This window comes from Piliocolobus tephrosceles, chromosome 10 (assembly GCF_002776525.5).
Source record: "Piliocolobus tephrosceles isolate RC106 chromosome 10, ASM277652v3, whole genome shotgun sequence".
In the NCBI taxonomy this organism is placed as follows: domain Eukaryota; kingdom Metazoa; phylum Chordata; class Mammalia; order Primates; family Cercopithecidae; genus Piliocolobus; species Piliocolobus tephrosceles.
The window spans coordinates 107,423,939-107,444,878 of NC_045443.1; the positions used below are offsets into that span (position 1 = coordinate 107,423,939).

Below are 20,940 nucleotides of genomic sequence, written 5' to 3' on the forward strand. Positions count from 1 at the left end.
AACCATGGAGGCCAGGCCTGGTGCAGTGGCTCATGCCTGTAATCCCAACCCTTTGGGAGGCTGAGGCAGGAGGATTGCTTGAGGCCAGGAGACTGAGACCAGCCTGGCAACTTTGCATAGCAAGACCCCAATCTCTAAAAAAACATTTAAAAATAAAATAAATAAATAAATAAAATTTTAAAACCATGGAGGCCAGAAAAGAAGTTCTTGGTAGGATTTGTAAGGGTCCCCAGTTGTAATTTCCAATGCAGGAAAGAAAAAAAAAAAAATCAAGAACCAATACAGTGCACAGATGTGATTCCAAAATAGAGATTTATTTATTAAGGATTATTTAGTTTCTGCATAAAAATCACCAATTGTTCCTCATTGGGTTTTTTCTTTTAAAACACACGTCAATTCTTTTGGGGTTGCTTTGTTTGCCCCAGCACTTTAAAAAATACAGCTCTTTGTAGCGCCAGGAAGAACAGTTAAGGTTAAGGCAGTGAGGCGTTTTCTTGAATCTTAGCGGCTGAAGGGTTCATCTCTTCCCATCAAGAGAATACACACAGTAGGTAGTTTCTTAGGTTGAAAAATCTGTCCCTGAAGGAAGTAATTCTTCTGAAGAATGCAAACAGAGTCATCTATGGTCAATTGTTTGTGCCCTATAGCTTTGAAAGAAACGCCTCTTGGTCATCAAGGGCTTGCTGGTTGGTTTCAGCTGTAAAACAACAACAGCAACAACAACAACAAAAAAAAAAAAAACAGAAAAAAGAAAACAAACAAAAAAACCTGTCTCGCGAGACAGAAAGAGCAGGGTTTACAATAGTGCTGTGAGGCTGGGCTATGCAAACCACATGAGAATACATGCCAGTTTGCTTTTTAAAAAAAAAAAAAAATCCCACATGGGGCCCCGCATAATTTCAAATCAAACTCTCTATAGTCCTTAAAATAACCAAAATAGCAATACAGCGAGAGCCTCATAAGGTCACGTGCTTTTTTTTTTTTTTTTTTTAGACTGAGTTTCGCTCTTGTTGCCCAGGCTGGAATGCAGTGGCGTGATCTCAGCTACTGTAACCCCCACCTCCTGGGTTCTAGCGACTCTCCTGCCTCCGCCTCCCAAGAAGATGGGATTACAGGCGTGTGCTACCATGCCTGGGTATTTTTAGTAGAGACAGGATTTCACCATGTTGGTCAGGCTGGTCTCAAACTCTGACCTCAAGTGATCCACCCACCTCTTTTTTTTGTTGAGACGGAGTTTTGCTCTTGTTGCCCAGGCTGGAGTGCAGTGGTGTGATCTCAGCTCACTGCAACCTCCACCTCCTGGGTTCAAGCAGTTCTCCTGCCTCAGCCTCCTGAGTAGCTAGCTGGAACTACAGGCATGAGCCACCACGCCTAATTTTTTATATTTTTAGTAGAGATGGGGTTTCACCATGTTGGCCAGGCTGGTCTCAAACTCCCGACCTCAGGTGATCCGCCCACCTCGGCCTCCCCCAAAGTGCTGGGATTACAGGCGTGAGCCATGGTGCCCGGCCATCATGTGCTTATTTTTAAAGTGAGGTGGATGACACCATTCCCCCAGAGCTGTGTTCCTCGTTGGCGACAAAACAAAACCAAAAAACCCTAGGACTTGACTTATTAGAAGTGTTAATCGATTTTTACCACGCTGAAATGAAGCTATAAAGTCAGTCTGTGCTGTCGTGAAATTCCAAGGAGATTTGGAAGTAAGATCATTATTTATTGGTCCTTTAGAATAGACCAAAAAAAAAAAAAAAAGACTTAAAAAACGAGGGCTGTCCCCTGCAGACTCTGGCAGGACCCTGGGCCGCTCTGGGGGACGCAGGCCAGGGGCAGCTCACAGACTTGATTCACAGTGATTCTGGTTTGCCTGTTTCTCTGTGTGGCCATGAGTCAGGGGCGTGTCCAGCGGTGGGCACGCCTATACCTTATAGTTAAGCTCGGCGTTCATCTGGGTGTACATCTCATAGATGACATCAATGGTGGCCGTGTAGTTGACTAGGAAGAGGCGGATCTTCTCCAGGCACTCCTCCTCTGTCACATTCTGCCCCTTGGAGAGTGCTTTCAGGAAGTCGGACTTATAGGGGGCTGCGTACAGTGCTGCCTTGAGAAGGGCAAGAAGGGAGGTAGGCACAGCGTTAGCAGGGGCCGAGGAGCCAGGCCAGCATGCCAGGGTTCTGGGAGGAGTCTTCCCTGGGTCCGTGCTGGACAGGGGGTCTGTGCTATTTGAGGTGTTGGAAGGCAAAGGAAAAGGGAGGTGTATTTTGAGCGACAGCAGGAAGGATATCAGCTTTGGGGACAGACAAGCCTAGGTGCAAATGCCAGTCTGGGCCACCAACTAGCTGTGAGCCTTGAGCAAGTCACTTAGCCTCTCTGAGCTTCAGTTTTCTCATCTGCAAAATGGGGATAATGGCTCCCACCTAATTGGGTTGCTTTTATAAGGATTGGGGGCTTGTACAAAGTGCTCAGCACAGCACCAGGGATACAGTAGGCACTCAGCACAACACCTGGCACACAGTAGGTGTTCAGCATGGGTAAGTCTCTTCCTTCTGGGTTCCCTGCTTTGGAAAAAGGGAACTGCTTCTTCAGAAAACTCCCTGAGTTGGGGAGACAACTGCTAATCATACTGTGGTCTCTCTTTTGTCCTTAGGGGGGCGATACTTCCCTAAATTTCAGGGCTGCTCTCATACTTGAAAAGTACAGAGAATTTGAAATTCACAGAATTTCAGAGCCAGAAGAAAAAAGGTACAACTAGATAAAAAGCTTAGGCTAGCCGGGTGCGGTGGCTCATGCTTGTAATCCCAGCACTTTGGGAGGCCAAGGTGGGCAGATCACAAGGTCAGGAGTTCGAGACCAGCCTGGCCAATATGATAAAACCCCGTCTCTACTAAAAATACAAAAAATTAGCCAGGTGTGGTGGCAGGCGTCTGTAGTCCCAGCTACTCGGGAGGCTGAGGCAGGAGAATTGCTTGAACCCGGGAGGCGGAGGTTGCAGTGAGCTGAGATCACGCCACTGCACTCCAGCCTGGGTGACAGAGCGAGACTCCGTCTTAAAAAAAAAAAAAAAGTTTAGGCCAGGAGTTTGATAGGATGAGGAAAGTATAAATACTATTTTTTAAATCTTTTTAATCATAGTCTTGTTCTGTCCTCCAGGCCGGAGTGCAGTGGCACGATTTTGGTTCACTGCAACCTCTGCTTACTGGGTTCAAGCTATTCTTCTACCTCAACCTCCCAAGTAGCTGGGACTACAGGCGCCTGCCACCATGCCCAGCTAAGTTTTTTTTTTTTTTTTTTTGAGACGGAGTCTCACTCTGTCGCCCAGGCTGGAATGCAGTGGCATGATCTCGGCTGACTGTAAGCTGTGCCTCCCGGGTTCACGCCATTCTCCTGCCTCAGACTCCCAAGTAGCTGGGACTACAGGCGCCCACCAACACACCCAGCTAATTTTTTGTATTTGTAGTAGAGACAGGGTTTCACCATATTAGCCAGGATGGTCTCAATCTCCTGACCTTGTGATCCGCCCGCCTCAGCCTCCCAAAGTGCTGGGATTACGGCCTTGAGCCACCGCGCCCAGCCAATTTTTTGTATTTTTAGTAGAGACAGGGTTTTACTATGTTGGCCAGGCTGATCTCCAACCTGACCTCAGGTGATCCACCTGCCTTGGCCTCCCAAAGTGCTGGGATTATAGGCATGAGCCACCCACCCGGCCAAATATTATTCTTTCATAATAAAAGTAGTAATAGCTGGTGTGGTGGCTCACGCCTGTAATCCCAGCACTTTGGGAGGCAAGGTGGGAGGATTGCTTTGAGCTCAGGAGTTCAAGACCAGTCTGGGCAACATGGTGAAACCTTGTCTCTACAAAAAAATACAAAAATTAGCTAGGTGTTGGTGGCTCGCACCTGTAGTCCCAGCTACTTGCGACACTGAGGCTGGAGAATCACTTGAGCCTGGGAAGTGGAGGTTGCGGTAAGCTAAGACTGTACCACTGCACTCCAGCCTGGGCGACAGCGACAGAGGGAGACCCCCTCTCAAAAAAAAAAAAGCAATAGCTTTGATGTACTGAGTGTAAACCATGTGAACCATGTGTCAAGCACTTTATACTGATTAATTTCATTTATTTAATGCCTATTTTATACCTATTTGAAAGATGAGGATATTGAGGTTCAGGAAGGTAGGATCACAGTCCCCCATTTTTGTGTTGTGTGACCTTGTCTGAGTGTCACTGTCCTCATCTGGGAAATGGGGGTAAGAACAGTGCCACCTTGTGGTGCATTTGTGAAGATTACAATTCATGGGCAGCTGCCCTGGCCAGGTACACAGGACACACTGTTACTATTGAGGTGATGGTTTGAGGATTTGTAGGGGCAATGCACTGTGGAGATCTCAAGGGGCCCATGGGAATGGGCTCTGTCTCCAGCTCTACCGGGGTGGATGGCCCAGGGGCTGCCATGCATTTCACTCTGTGACCAGCTCTTCCTCTTTGGAACCATACCGGTTTCTGCTCCAGACTGCTTGCAGACTACCCCACAGGAACACTGAACAGGGCCCACCAGCCACTCGTTCTCATGGCCACCAGGGTGGGCAGGCAGAGGGAGCTGCAGCAGAAAGGGTGGCCAGAACAGGCCGGGCAGGAACATGTGGGTGAGATGAGGGCAGCAAGCAGCAGGTGAAGGGCATGGCACAGGGCAGCCAGAGGGCCTTCAGACGTCTCCTGAGCAGGGCTTTCAGCCTGGTGATCAACTGTAGGGCCCTCACCTAACCAGGCAGGTGCTGAAGCCTCACTTCCAGGAGCCCTAGCCAATGTCACCCCAACACAAGCCACCAGGAACCCAGAGGGCCAGTGTCCTTTCAGGAGATGCTCCCAGGGGGAGGCCCTTCTTTCCCCGCATGCCCCATGTGGGGATCCAGGCTGAATTTGAGGGGCTGTCAGGCTGGGCCACCTTCGACCTGGGGTCCTCCAGGGCTTTCCCTGTGGTTTCTCTTTTCACCCCACCATCAGGCCTTGCAGGCCAAGGCCCCGAGAGAGAAACACCGTGGAGTATCTACAGTGACACCCGCTGTGGCTTGAATGGGGCTGGCCAAGGGCACGGGAGGGGGATCTCTCCGTACACTAGCTTCATCCAAATAGATGGGGGAGCCCTTCCTGAGCCCGAGAGGGTAAACACAGCCTCACAGGCCAGGAGGCCTCGGCCAAGCAGGGGCAGAGTGGGGAGCAGAATCTGCAAGCTGGCGGTCCTTTGGGGCCTGTGAGGGCGGCTCACCTGGAAGATCTTCTGCACAATCCAGCCGTGGTACTTCTTGAGGGCCATCTCGTAGGCCTTGGTGGCGTTGACGCGGATGAGGTTGGGGTGGTTCTCGTCCCGCTCCCCGTCGCAGATGCTCTGGAGGAAGACCTGGATGAAGCGGAGGCCTCTGCGGCCCAGGGAGAAGGTTCGTTAGTCCCGTGCACACCCCTGTCGTGAAAGACCCTGATGGACTCTGAATGTGCCACCTACTGTGAGCCAGGAACATGTACACCCCAGAGGGATTGGTTATTCCCTGGTCATCTTTCCCTGCTGCTTACAAGTAACGTGACCACTTGGCTCCATTCATTATCTCCCAAGCACCTTCTCTCCTCCAGGCCTGGTGCTGGCCCATGACAATAGTGACACTGGCTCTAAGATCCACGAGGGGTGGGTCTGGGCCTGCCTTGTCCATTTCTGTGTCCACATGACCCCCACAGGCTGCAACATGGTAGGCAACCATCAGGCTTGAGGAATGAAGCCACAGTGCTGGCCCTTAAAGGGTTTGCAGACCACAGACTGTGGACATACCGGGCACACTGGCGAGACTGGCCCCGTGTGCACCAGGTTCCCCGCCTCCGCTCCCCAGCCCTCAGCATCTTTCTAAGTCTGCTACATTGCTCTTCTGCCTGAGACCTTCCAGAGCATCCTCCAATGGCCACTCGAGCCTTTCCTCAAGGGGTAGGGTGATGTTTCGAGAGCCAGGAGAAGCAGATGGCGTACAGCAAGGAGTCCACATGGAAAAGCTCACCAGGGCCCTCCCCTTAGCACACATCATCTCACCTCTTGCTTCCCTGGGGCCTGTGAGGCTGAGCTTGGCATCATCAGCCCGTTTCACAGAGGAAAGCACTGAGGCTTCCCTAGAAAGTCTCAGCCACAGGCCAGGATGTGAACCCTGCCTGCCTCACTGCGCGCCCCCCTCCCAGCAGGCTCTTTCCTTCGCTGCCCCTCACTGTCCCACTGGGGTCCCCAGGTGAGCTGCTCTGCTCCCTCCCTGCAGTGGGGTGGGGATCAAGTCAGGGCGGGGTGCTCTAAGGGGCAGAAGCACTGGGTTTGAGGGCTGAAGAGTCTATAGCTGGTTGAGAACAGCATGGGTTCAAACCAGCCCATAGGATGTATTTGTGCAAATTAGAACTCCTCCTCACCGCTGGGCATGGTGCCTCACACCTGCCTCACACGGATCACTTGAGGCCAGGAGTTCAAGACCAGCCTGGCCAACACGGCGGGCCTGTCTCTACTAAAAATACAAAACTTAGCCAGGCATGGTGGTGCACACCTGTAATCCCAGCTACTCAGGAGGCTGAGGCAGGAGAATTGCTTGAACCCAGGAGGCAGAGGCTGCAGTGAGCCGAGATTGCACCACTGCACTCCAGCCTGGGCAACAGAACAGGATTCTGTCTAAAAATAAAAAATAAAAATAAAAGAATTCCTTCTCCTCAAGATGGTGTACTTCTACCAAGAAATTGTCATAACATACAAATCCACTTTGTACGTGTGACCAGCCCTAAACAGGACACCTCTGTGCAGTAGGCAACCTGACACGGGCACGTGATTTGGCCTCCAGAAGTGCCAGCTGCCTCCTCTGTGAGATGTGAATAGCTACCACACCTAACTCACAGAATATGAAACCCAATCAGCATATAAAAAGCTTAGCACAATGCCCAGATCAGGGTGTGCTCATATACTCTGATGGGACTGGAACCAGGAAGCATCACTGTCAGGCAAGCCCTGGCCCTTGGGAGGCCTTTTCCCAGTCACTAACTAGCATCACACTGGAAGGGCTCGGAAGTGACCTTCCCAGCCTGAGGTGACACTGCGGAACAGTGACAGGTTTGCTTTCCCTCCTCTGCAGCACAGAGCCCAGGCCCTGCCACCTGAGCCCGTCACCTTTTCAGCCACATCAGTGCCAGTGTGGCCCCTACTTTGGGCCACTCTGCTCCATACATTTCTTTCTCCACCTCCAGGATGTTCTGCAGGGTCCGGAACTTGGCTGGGTTGGTGTCATACACGGCTTTGATTTTCTGAAATGGAGCACACAGGATTTTCCCTTAGTAAACTGCCCCCATAGACATCTGGCCCGCACGCTGGGTGAAGAGCACCCTACCGGCATCTCCCACTCCTTCCTGCGCTCCGGGAACAGCAAAGATAAGACCTGTAACAGTAACTATGACTGTTCACGTTAGCCAGGATTTGCAAACTGCTTTACAGGCACTGCCTTATATGAAGTGCCTGTAGTTGCTGTCATTATCCCATTTTACAGGCAGAGACACTGAGGCTCACAGAAGGGCATGGACCTGTCCAAGGTCACACAGTTGGTACAAAGTTCATGTTCCCCAGCCACTACTGACACTGGCTCAGACACCAAGTATCTGAAGTTTTGCTCTGGTGGACAAGTGGAAATAGGTTCCGAGGTTCCAGGAATGAAGGCCTCTGAGATGGAGCCAGGTAGGCCTGGGTCTGAATCCCAGCTCTGCCACTTACTTGCTTGTCTCAGCTTCTTCATCTGTAAAAAGGGGATAACACGGACCAGCCTCAAAGGGCTGCTGGGATGAAGAAATGAGATCATACAGTGTGTCCCAAGCCCTTGTCTGGGCCCTACATGGATTCTCACAGGCAGTCTACAGCGGGGGAGACGGCATCAGGAACTACCAGGATTGGAGAAGGGGAGGGCCAGACCAGTGCTGACTCCGGACTTTGGGACTTACTTGGTGGAGATAGATGAAAGAACCAGCAGGTTCCTTCTCAGGGTCAACCCTTTAGACTTTGGTCCCAGTCAGGCTAGACTGGTGACCAGATGGCGAGACTGTGGAGGAGGGCAGAGAACATTGAGCCCTGATCGGGCAAGCCTGGGGCCCATCTTCTACGCCTCCATCTCCTTCCTCGGCCTGGGAAGCTTGCAGCTGGGACCATGGTGCTGGCAACCCAGGTAGGCTTAGATTCCTGATGCAAGTCCTAGGGTATGGCTGCCTGACCAGGTACGTACCGTGATGTTGCCGCTTATGTCTGCCTTGATGGGAGTAAACACTGGGGACCCAAGGCAATCTGGGGACAAAATGAGAAGAGAGATTGAGATGACCAGCAAGTGATTTTTCAGGGCCACTGCAGGCCGTGGGGACATGGTGGGTGGGTTACGTGGTGGGTCCCGGGGAGAGCTGAGTTGTTCTGGATGTTACTAAGGCAGCATGGGCTTGGGTGCAGCCCCCAGCTCCGTTCTCTGAGCTTCCTGTTGGCAAATGAGGCTACAGCACCAATCACAGAGGCATGATGAGGATGGCTTGAAATAATCCAGTCCTAAGACACACATTTGATTCATCTCGAGAATCAGAATGGTATTTGTTTTTTGGGGTCTCGCTTTGTCACTCAGGCTGGAGCGCAGTGGTGTGATCATAGCTCACCACAGCCTCGACCTCCTGGGTTCAAGCCATCCTCCCACCTCAGCCTCTGGAGTAGCTGGGACTACAGGCACGCACCACCATATCCGGCTAATTAAAAAAAAATTTTGGCCTGGTGCAGTGGCTCACGCCTATAATACCAGCACTTTAGGAGGCTAAGGCAGGTGGATCACTTGAAGTCAGGAGTTCAAGACCATCCTGGTCAACATGGTGAAACCTTGTCTTTACCAATATACAAAAATTAGCTGGGCGTGGTGGCTTGTGCCTATAATACCAGCTACTCAGGAGGCTGAGGCAGGAAAATTGCTTGAACCTGGGAGGCGGAGGTTGCTGTGAGGTGAGATTACGCCACTATACTCCAGCCTGGGCAACGGAGTGAGACTCTGTCTCAAAAAAAAAAAACAAAAAAATTTTTTTTTGCACAGATCTTGGTGATCAGGATCTTGTGTAGACCTAAGCTAATGGGTCTGTTTTTAACAAAAAAGATTTTTTTAAAAAAAGTGCTTAACTTTTAAAATAGAAAAAAGCTCATAGAATAAGGATATAAAGAAATTTTTTCTAGAGCTATACAATGTGTTTGTTTTTAATTGGATAAAACATTTAATTTATTGGTCTTTGGGGGAAATTTGATGCATCACCACTATATTAGAACTGAGCCATTAATTCTGTAGCTTCATCAATATTAACTACTTTATTTTCATGATGCTACTGAGGAATCAGTTCTTTCTACAGAGGTTCAAGAGAAAGTCCTTCTAAGAAGTGTGCAAATCTCGTATATTTATTAGATTGGTGCAAAAGTAATTGCAGTTTTTGAATACAAAAGCTTTATCTACTCTGTTGACTTTTTCATCATTCATAACGCTTATCTTTTTTTTTTTCCCCCGAGACAGAGTTTCACTCCCGTTGCCCAAGCTGGAGTGCAATGGCATGATCTCAGCTCACCACAACCTCCACTTCCTGGGTTCAAGCAATTCTCCTACCTCAGCCTCCCGAGTAGCTGGGATTACAGGCACATGCTACCACGCCTGGCTAATTTTGTATTTTTAGTAGAGGTGGGTTTCACTATGTTGGTCAGCCTGGTCTTGAACTCCCACCCTCAGGTGATCCACCCGCCTCTGCCTCCCAAAGTGCTGGGATTACAGGCATGAGCCACTGTGCCCGGCCTCAAACAATCTTCTTAAGATTAGTAGTAACTGGTTTTGCTTTGTTGGTAGCCTTAAAGTGTTTTCAGCTGGCTATGTGAAATACACTCCTGGACTTCTGCCCTCTGAATTTGTTCTTGGCCATTGTCTTCAATAGTAGCGTGCACCTATGTGTGTTTTTAAAGACAGGGTCCTTTGGCAACTGAAGAAAGATAAATAAAAATAAATAAATGCATAAAATAAAGATAGGGTCTTGTTCTGGCATTCAAGCTGGAGTACAGTGGCAAGATCACAGCTCACTGCAGGCTTCAACTCCTGGACTCAAGCAATCCTCCTGCCTCAGCCTCCCAAAGTGCTGCGATTAGAGGGATGCACCATCACACCCACTAGAATGTTCTTAAATGGAGGCGTTTTCCTTTCTTGGTAGGTCATAATATATGGGAGCATCGTATAATAGGTAACACCTTGGAGTTGATAAAATGTAGACCTGGAAACTGCCTGGCAGTGCCTGGAACTGCTGGAATCTGCTGAAATGTGAGCAGCCTGCTGCCTGCCTCTCCTCCGCTCCCTCTTTTGACACCCCCATGGCAGGCTGTCAAAGGACATCTCGCTCCTTACATGCAGGAAGTATGCAGGTTCTTTACTGAGTAGGCTCGATGTGGACTTTACCTTTGAGACTGAAGACAGACTACCGGGCTTCCGTGACACCTTTTCATTGTCCTTGTTGCAGTCCAGAAAAGTGAGCTCGCTAAGCCTACTACAGAGCCCAGGGGACAAAGACCCCAGAGCAAGCTAGAGGCGGTGCTGACTCCACGGGAGTGAAAGGCCAATACCCAGGAGGCCAGACAGGGACCTCAGTGTGTGCGCCAAGTGACCACATGAGGGCAGAGGGCTAGGGGAGGAACTTCCTTAAGCCAAATTCCACCCAGGGTGACCCTGCACACCTGGCCAGCCATCTGGAACATTCTAATTGCAGCTATGAAAAGAGGTACATGAGAGAAACAGCATTAGACACTTAAGGAAACAGCCCATAGCCCAGTGGAAAGAAGGTGGGCTAGGGATTCAGACAGACGGGGTGAGAATCCTGCACGACCACTCCCAAGCTGAGTAAGTCTCCTCGCCTCTGTGTGCCTCAGTTTCCTCTTGTGTCAAATGGGGCAATAATAGTACTTATTTCATATACTTCTTTAAGAAATTAAAAATAAGGCACCGAGGCCAGGCGGTAGCTCACGCCTGTAATCTCAGCACTTTGGGAGGCCAAGGCGGGCGGATCACAAGGTCAGGAGTTTGAGACCAGCCTGGCCAACATGGTGAAACGTCACCTCTACTAAAAATACAAAAATTAGCCAGGCGTGGTAGCAGGCGCCTGTAGTCCCAGATACCCAGGAGGCTGAGACAGGAAAATCGCCTGAACCTAGGAGGTGGAGGTTGCAGTGAGCCGAGATTGTGCCACTGTACTCCAGCCTAGCAACAGAGCAAGACTCCATCTCAAAAATAAAATAAAATAAGGCACCAAATACATGTAGCAGAGTGTCCGGTGAGTGCTGAACACTCAGTACCTGGACTTCAATCATTTTTATGACCTCATATAATTACTAGGGTCAGGTGCTGTGACCCAGCAAATGACATCATTGTGGAAGCCACAGGATCCCCCAGGACCTCCACCGAGTGGGACTCATCCTTGACCTGTGCCCCTGCTGCTTTCTCTGTGCTCCCCTGTGACGCCCCACTAGAGCTGGGGCTGCCACCTTGCCCTGCTGCAAGCTCCAGGCATGCTGTCCTCATGCTGGGCCATGAGCAGTCTCCTCTTGGCAACTGAGCCTCTTCCCAATGTCTGCGGAGGCAAATTTCCCAACAATGGGCTATGCTGGAGCCTTCCCTATGGTGGTCACGTCAGAGGCTGCTCAGAGGTGCTGCGCCAGGGATGCAGGCAACGAATCCAGGGTGCTCTGGTCTCCTAGACAGGCCTGCCAGGCATCAATAGGGTGACAACTCCATGCCACCCTTTAACCTCACCTGACAGATCACTGACCTCCGCTGCATGTGGAGGCCAGCCTGGGGAGGTCATGCCACTTGTTAGCCCTGGAAGGTGTTCTCTTCCAGCATCGCTACCGCTGCCTCTCTGGAAGGACCATGCATTCTCAACTTACATAATAACGCCGGAGCCAAGAACCTCTTTCCTCCGCCAGTGACTACAGTGCCGCCAGCGGGTGCCAATTCCGACCCTCACAGGGGGCCAGGCAGGTGCCATGGATGGGCTACATGGGGACTGGCAAAACCCATCCAGATGTAAGGCTGTTTCTCAGCTCCAGCTGACGGCTTTACATCCACATCTTCCCAAAATGTATAATGAGCCAGACATGGTGGCATGCACCTGTAGTCCCAGCTACTCAGGAGGCTGAGGTGGAGGATCGCTCAAGCCCAGGAGTTAAAGTTGCACTGAGCTATGATTGTGTCACTGCACTCCAGCCTGCGCAACAGAGTGAGACTCCATCTCTTAAAAAAATTAAAATGTGGGCCAGGCGCAGTGGCTCGCCCCTATAATCCCAGCACTTTGGAAGGTCGAGGTGGGTGGATCACCTGAGGTCAGGAGTTCAAGACCAGCCTGACCAACATGGTGAAATCCTGTCTCTAATAAAAATACAAAAATTAGCCAGGCATGGTGGCACGCACCTGTAATCCCAGCTACTTGGGAGGCTGGGGCAGGAGAATCACTTGAACCCAGGAGGCAGAGGTTGCAGTGAGCCGAGATCGTGCCACTGCACTCCAGCCTGGGCAACAAGAGTAAAATTCCATCTCAAAAAAATAAATAAATGAAAAATAAAAATGCATAATGTACAAAGGCTTACATTAGACTGATGGACAGATAGAGATATGGATAGATAGGCACAGTAAAATATTAATGGTAACATCTAGGTGATAGGTGTATGAGTACTATTTACTATAAAAATCTTTCAACTTTGCCATGTTTGGATTTTCTCATAGAAAATACTGAAAAAAGTATGTCACGTTTTTTTTCTGCTCATAAAATCCTATTTGTTTTTCTACTTTTTTTCCCAAGTCTGTTTCACTGTTACAGTGGTGATAGTCACATGTGTTACACCTTTGTTTTTTAAACCAACAGTCTTGCCACCAGACTTGAGCTCTGAAGAGGGCAGGGACCAGGTTCCCTGCTATGCCCCCAGCACCCAGCAGGTGCCTGACCCCAGTCGGTACTTGTATGACATCTGTGGAATGAATGAATGAATGAACGAATGAATGAATGAGTGAATGAATGGACTGCAGGAAATGTAGAATCTGTCAGTGTATTTCCCTGCCAGGCTCTCCATCTCTGCACCCTCCTATGGTTCAGACTGACCCAACACACTGGTTTTAAGTACCTATCCAACCCAGATGGCAGAGGATATGTGAAGGGACTTGGGCCTCAGCTCCCCTGCTTATAAAATGGAAATCCTTCTAAGATGTTCCTCTGCAGGGCTGCTGTGAGAAAGAGGTGTCACATGCAAAGTGAGGGCTCAAAGCACTGACCATAATTGTTTTTACTGCCATTGGCTGGTTTTCAATCAAAGCCTTCCAGTGAAGAAGAGATGATGGCAGGGCTTGATGACAGATCACCATCAACCATGGGTGGCTTATTAGCTTTTCTCAATGACTCAGGTCAGTCAACATGCATTTCAGAGACGCAGAAAAATGTTATGCAGCATCCTTTTGCAGTTCTGAGGGGCCCTGCCCTGGTGGCAGGGAGAAAGGCTTTTGTTTTGTGTTCTCCTGACCATGCGCTACGAGGGTCACGAGGCCGCCATGGTCAGCAGGAGCTGGGCCCCAATAGCAGCTGTTATTGTGTGTGGGGCCACCGCACAGGGCCAGAGCTCCTGCTCAACAGTAAGGGAGGAATGTGGTGCCTCAAATGCACTTCTGGGGCTGGGAGCCTAGCAGAAGAGAGGGGAGGCGAGGCAGGGGCTGGGAACGCCACCCCAGACTCCACTTCCACGCTCTACCCACAGGGAGTCACCGGCAGGGAAGGGAACTCCGCATGCATCTGTGTTATGTAAACATGCACGCTGAAGTGGGTCTAGAAGCATCTGGAGGTGGGCTGCCTGCTATTCGCAGGGGCATCAACCTGGGCAGTGGCATTGAAGCAGTGGCATCCACAGTCCTAGGTTTGAATCTCAGCTCTGGTGTGAGTTTGGCCAAGTGACTTAAACACTCCAGAGGTGCTGTGCAAACAGGAAGTGCTCTGTATATACTTGGGCTGAAGCCTGTTTCAACATCACCCACTCAAGGCTCGAGGCTTATGTTTGCCTTTGGTGCAGTCCAAGGACATCAAGTCAGAAAAGCCAAATGACTTGCCCAGGGAGTGCCAAGACACAATTCCAGAGCCAAAGCTGCTTCCACTACACCCTTAACCTTTCTGTCTAGAATGTTACCATTCTTTGAACTCAAAGAATGATTCTTTGAAGTCCTGTGAACTCAGAGAAAATAGGAAACCAGAAGACGATTTTAATTCCCAAGCATGTGGTGGCTTTTCTAATAGTTTGTTTTACTTATTTATTTATTTAGAGACAGAGTCTCACTCCGTCGCCCAGGCTGGAGTGCAGTGGTGCAATCTTGGCTCACTGCAACCTCCGCCTCCCGGGTTCAGGTGATTCTCCTGCCTCAGCTCCCCAGAATCTGGGATTATAGGCGTGCGCCACCACACCCAGCCTCTGATAGTTTAAATTCAAGCCTGCGCCTGCTCTGAATAGAGCATGACATGTTTCTACCAGGCTCTCGAGCCTTCTGTTTCCTACAGAATGCAGCCCTAACCCCAAATTACCCTTCTTGTTTGACCAGTTTTGCAGTTACCCCAAACTTGTTTTTTTTTTAATTGTTGTCAGCAAACAGGCTCTTTGAAATGCCACCCAGAACCTGTGTACCTGGAGGGAGGGAGGGGACTTGGAGGGTTTTCTAGTTCATGACCTCCAGGGAGAAAGGAAGCTGTCTTTTTAAACATGTTTTACTTCTTCTTCTTCTTCTTCTTTTTTTTTAATAGAGACAGGGTCAGGCTGAGCATGGTGGCTTACATCTGTAATCCCAACACTTTGGGAGGCCAAGGCGGGCAGATCACCTGAAGTTCGGAGTTCAAGACCAGCCTGACCAACATGGTGAAACCCCATCTGTACTAAAAATACAAAAATTAGCTGGGCGTAGTGGTACAAATCTGTAATCCCAGCTACTTGGGAGGCTGAGGCAAGAGAATCACTTGCACCTGGGAGGTGGAGGTTGCAGTGAGTTGAGATCACGCGTGAGACTCTGTCTGAAAAAAAAATAGAGAGACGGGGTCTTACTATTTTGCCCAGGCCAGTCTCAAACTCCTGGGCTCAAGCGATCTGTCTGCCTTGGCCCCCTCAAAGTGCTGGGATTACAGGCGTGAGCTGCCATGCCTGGCCTGAAGCTGTCTTTAAAAAAAGAAAAATCAGATATGGTCCCACCATCTTCTTTCACAGACCCAACTAGAATGAGCAGATTCCAAATACAGTAAAGCCTTGGTTATCTGGAACAGCTGGCAAACGGCCCCTTCTGCTTAATGGAGAAGGCTTTTTCCAATGCACGCTACTCAACTCACAAGGCACAAGGAAAGAAACCAATAAACCTAATTATAAAAAACAGAAACCTCCTATATGGGGGAGAGGAGAAATTCCACCACCAACTAAAGCCAAAAAACTTGGGGGCAGACAGTAGAGAGTCTGTGTAACAAGCGTAACAAAAAAGGCTAATATCCCTAATATGTAAAGAGCTCTTACAAATCAGTAAGAAAAAAACAACAGCCCTATAGAACAATGGGCAATTCACAATAGAAATGAAAAGATGCTTAATCTCAATAATAAGACAAATAAAAACAGTGAAATATTTTCCATCTACCATATTTTTTAAAAGTCTTGCTATATTGCCCAGGCTGGAATGCGGTGGCTATTCACAGGTGCAATCCCTCTACTGATCAACATGGGAATTTTGACCTGCTGTTTCCAACCTGGGCCACTTCACACCTCTTTTTTTTTTTTTTTTTTTTTTTTTGTGATGGAATCTCCCTTTTTTTCCTAGGCTGGAGTGCAGTGGCCGGATCTCAGCTCACTGCAAGCTCCGTCTCCCGGGTTTACGCCATTCTCCTGCCTCAGCCTCCCGAGTAGCTGGGACTACAGGCGCCCGCCGCCACGCCCGGCTAGTTTTTTGTATTTTTTTAGTAGAGACGAGGTTTCACCGTGTTAGCCAGGATGGTCTCAATCTCCTGACCTCGTGATCCTCCCGTCTCGGCCTCCCAAAGTGCCGGGATTACAGGCTTGAGCCACCACGCCCAGCCCAGTTCACACCTCTTTAAGCAACCTGGTGGGCCCCTTTGCCAGGAGGTCACCATATTGATGCCAAACTTAGTGCAGACACCCAATCAGTGTAGCACACTACAGCCAAGAACTCCTGAGCTCAAGTGATCTTCCTGCCTCAGCTTCCTGAGTACTACAGCTGTGCACCACTGTGCCTGGCTCTCAAATACAAATACAACATCAGCATTGTAGCTCAGCCATCCTGGATGGAGCTCATCAAAATGTAACACAAATGTCACTGCTTTCATAGTGGAAGCCATTTGTAGCTTTCTAAACAGGGCCATCATCAAAAATATGAGTTATGATAAAGATGTGACCCAGAAATGTCACTGGTCCCCTCAAACTGTCACTAAATGACTCTAGATGGTGTGCCTTCAGGCTTTTAGGACAACTGGACAGCTTTGTGTATCTTTTTTTTTTTTTTTTTTTTGAGACAGGGTATCACTGTGTTGCCCAGGCTGGAACGCAGTGGCACAATCATGGCTCACTGTAGCCTGGAACTCCTGGGCTCAAGCAATCCTCCCACCTCAGCCTCCAGAGTAGTTGGGACTACAGGTGTGCACCACCATGCTGGGCTAATTTTTTTTTTTTTTTTTTTTTTTACTTTTTGTAGAGACTGGGACTCACTACACCATTGCCCAGGCTGGTCTTGAACTCCTGGGCTCAAGCAATCCTCCAGTCTTGGCCTCCCAAAGTGCTAGGATTACAGGCATGAGCTACTGTACCTGGCCAACTTTGTGTTTTTTTAAACTCCTGTTGATGGTTGACAGCTACTTCTTCCTGCAGTGCTTCAATTATTTATTTTTATTTTTATTTTTTTGAGACAGAGTCTCACTCTGTAGCCCAAGCTAGAGTGCAGTGGAGCAATCTCAGCTCACTGCAACCTCCGCCTCCCGAGCTCAAGCAATTCTCCTGCCTCAGCCTCCCAAGTAGCTGGGACTACAGGCGCATGCCACCATGTCAGGCTAAATTTTTGTATTTTAGTAGAGACAGGATTTCACCATGTTGCCCAGGGTGGTCTCAAATTCCTGAGCTCAAACAATCCACCCACCTCGGCTTCCCAAAGTGTTGGGATTCCAAAGTGTTGGGATTACAGGCGTGAGCCACCGTGCCCAGCCAAATTCTTTTAGATACTTAAAAACCAAATAGCCAACAGAATCAGAATCTCCTGCAAAGAGGAGGCATGCACCAAGGAGGGGTTTCGTGCATGGCCTCTGGGACAACTCTGACTAGACAAGGGCTGTCTGGGGCCTCCTGCCTGGGTCTCTGCCACAGTTCAGATGGGTGACATTGCACAGAAAGCAGAATTCCCTATAAGCCAGCAGTGACCATATGCTACACAGCAGAATCACACTAATTTCTTTTTTTTTTTTTTTTTGAGATGGGGTCTCGTTGTGTCACCCAGGCTGCAGTATAGTGGCACAATCACAGCTCACTGCAGCTTTTTTTGTTTTTCTTTTTGAGATGGAGTCTCGCTCTATCACCCAGGCTGGAGTACAGTGGCACGATCTTGGCTCACTGCAAGCTCTGCTGCCTGGGTTCACGCCATTCTCCTGCCTCAGCCTCCCGAGTAGCTGGGACTACAGGTGCCCGCCACCACGCCCGGCTAATTTTTTGTATTTTCAGTAGAGATGGGGTTTCACCGTGTTAGCCAGGATGGTCTCGATCTCCTGACCTCGTGATCCACCCACCTCGGCCTCCCAAAGTGCTGGGATTACAGGCGTGAGCCACTGCGCCCGGCCTCACTGCAGCTTTGACCTCCCAGGCTCAAGTGATCCTCCAGCCTCAGCCTCTGGAGTAGCTGAGACTACAGACACATGTCACCACGTCCGGCTAATTTTTTGTTTTTAATTTTTTGTAGAGATGGGGTCTCACTTTGTTGCCCAGGCTGGTCTTGACCTACTGGCCACAAGTGATCCTCCCACCTTGGCCTCCCAAAGCACTGGGATTATAGGCAGAAGCCACTGCGCCCAGCCTCATTTCCTCTTTTTCTGGCCTCAAGAGAGTTGGACAGTACTGGTCGTTATGCTCTTAGCAAGACCACAGCATATATCTGGAAATTTCCATCCAAGCTGCCTATTCAAACAGCCATCTCTTACGACACGGGATGTTCCTGATGTTGAGTAATGAGGTGACCAAATTGCCCTGCCCCGGCCCACCCTCTCATTTCATCTCAGGAACAATGTTCAGGAACAAAAAAGCACTCTTTAATATGCACAGCTTGCTTCACTTTCAGCCTGTGTGATTCAGGACAGAACACATCTAACCCAATTCATAAACAGTTATTTCCAGAAAGGAAGAACAGGATGCCCGTGTTGTGATGCTACAAGCCTGGTGTGGGGAGGCTTTATTGTAAATTCAATGTTTTTTTTCATAGCTGAATAATAAAGTTCAGTTGTTAAACATATGAGGCAGATTAACTTTATAGGTCCCGGGTTACAAGGATCATAATGGAAGACACTCAAATTACAGCTGATGGAGATGAATCATTTATTAATCTGGGGGTGTGGGTTGTCATGGCTCAGTTTACAATAAGGCCTATTTTTAAGGATATGAGCCTTGAGATTACCTACATTCCTAAAACGGGTTCCTACTCTGAGTCTACTATCTAAAGAGGAAAGAATGTTTACAAAACAATTCAAAATACTGCTTTAAAAACTTCATCCCCGGGCCAGGCACAGTGGCTTATGCCTGTAATCCCAGCACTTTGGGAGGCCAAGGCAGGTGGATCACTTGAGGCCAGGAGTTCAAAACCAGCCTGGCCAACATAGTGTAAACCCATCTCTACTAAAAATACAAAAATGAGTCGGGCATGATGGTGTGCATCTGTAATCCAAGCTTCTCAGGAGGCTGAGGCAGGAGAATCACTTGAACCCAGGAGGTGGAGATTGTAGAGAGCCGAGATTGATTGCGCCACTGCACTCCAGCCTGGGCGACAGAGCGAGACTACCTCAAAAAAAAAAAAAAAAGAAAAGAAAAAAGACAAACTTACCCTCATGACATGCCAACTATTTGTCCCATAATTGCCCCCTGTTCAGGAAAAAACAGTGTTGAAGAATGATGCAGTTGGGAAAATCCTTTTTTTATTTTTTTTTGGAGATGGAGTCTTGTTCTATTGCCAGGCTAGAGTGCAGTGGTGAGATCTCGGCTCACTGCAACCTCCACCTCCCGGGTTCAAGCGATTCCCCAGCCTCAGCCTCCTGAGCAGCTAAGACTATAGGCACGCACTACCACGCCCGGCTAATTTTTTTTTTTTTTTTTTTTTTTTTTTTTTTTGTATTTTAGTAGAGACAGGGTTTTACCATGTTGGCCAGGATGGTCTCGATCTCCTGACCTCATGATCTGCCTGCCTCGGCCTCCCAAAGCGTTGGGATTACAGGCATGAGCCACCACATTCAGCTGGGAAAATTATTTGTCCTTTTGTTTTTGAGACTCACTCTCTTGCCCAGGCTGGAGTGCAATAGTGTGATCTTGGCTTACTGCAACCTCCGCCTCCAAGGTTCATGCCATTCTCCTGCCTCAGCCTCCCAAGCAGCAAGGATTAGAGGCGCCCGCCACCATGCCTGCTAATTTTTGTATTTTTAGTAGAGACAAGGTTTTGCCATGTTGGCCAGGTTGGTCTCAAACTCCTGACCTCAAGAGATCTGCCTGCCTGGGCCTCCCAAAGTGCTGGGGTTACAGGCATGAGCCACTGCACCCAGAAAGTTTCCTCATTTTTAAAATGAGGCTCATAATGGACTCTTCTTCAAAGCGTTGCTGTGACGCTTAAATAAAGTTGTATAAATAAAGGCCTAAGCACAGTTTCTGGTACCTAGTAAGTGCTCAGTGAAAAAGAAGGTATTAGGCTGGGCACGGTGGCTCATGCCTGTTATCCCAGCACCTTGGGAGGCCGTGGCAGACAAATCACCTGAGGTCAAGAGTTCAAGACCAGCCTGGCCAACATGGTGAAACCCCATCTCTACTAAAAATACAAAAATTAACTGGGTGTGGTGGTGTGCGCCTATAATCCCAGCTACTTAGGAGGCTGAGGTAAGAGAATTGCTTGAACTTGGGGGGAGGGTGGAGGTTGCAGTGAGCCGAGATCACGCCACTGCACTCCAGCCTTGGCAACAGAGCAAGACTCCATGTCAAAAAAAAATAGAAAAGAAAAGAAAAGAAAAGAAAAAGAAGGTATTATAATTTATGCTTATTATTATAAACTATATCATCATCACCTTTCCCAACAGACAAAGCTTTTCTTTAAAGAGAAAAATCCAGAAAACAATTATTCCAATGATTAAGAAATCAAAACAGAAGGAGAGGAAGGAAGGCAGGAGGGAGAAAAATAATTATTGACTCATTGATTTATTGTTAGGGGTAAAATTAGCAGAAATCTCCCCATCATAAAATAATGACTTCAAATGTATTCCAGACCATTAAGACAGAGATCTCAGAAGGGAGTGAAGTAAGGAACTTGGAGGAACAGCAAGGCAGAACATGAATCATTTCTGAACACAGGGAAGTGTGAGTCGACTCCCTAACTGCCAGGGTGGAAAGCAGAGGCTTCTAGAAGGCCCTGGAGAGGGCTGATCCACTGCAATGACTTTGAAAAGCTCAGATACAGTTAATGCTCTAACAAGAACCATAAAAAAGGCCTCCATACAAGTACCACCGTAAGTATGTAACAAAAGGAGTTAACATTCATTCTGACAGGTTTTTACTGAAACAATGAAACCCAAGACTAGGACCCAACATTTCCATTCTTCTTTTTTTTTTTTTTTTTTTTTTTCCTGAG

General features: G+C 48.7%; 1 protein-coding gene across 2 annotated transcripts in view; it reads right to left on the bottom strand.

Moving 5' to 3' along the window:
- Positions 1-293: 293 nt before the first annotated feature.
- The window catches only part of GLTP (glycolipid transfer protein), a 30,775-nt gene continuing 10,128 nt past the window's right edge, over positions 294-20,940 (bottom strand). Inside the window, exons 2-5 of one of the 2 annotated variants that reach the window (XM_023200671.3) lie at positions 8,260-8,318; positions 7,164-7,297; positions 5,256-5,406; positions 294-2,098 (exon numbers count right to left, since the gene is read on the bottom strand). In XM_023200671.3, the coding sequence (XP_023056439.1) occupies positions 1,916-2,098; positions 5,256-5,406; positions 7,164-7,297; positions 8,260-8,318 (527 nt within the window). In that variant the 3' untranslated portion in view covers positions 294-1,915. The remainder of the gene's footprint in view (positions 2,099-5,255; positions 5,407-7,163; positions 7,298-8,259; positions 8,319-20,940) is intronic. The other variant, XM_023200609.3, reaches the window with a different exon arrangement.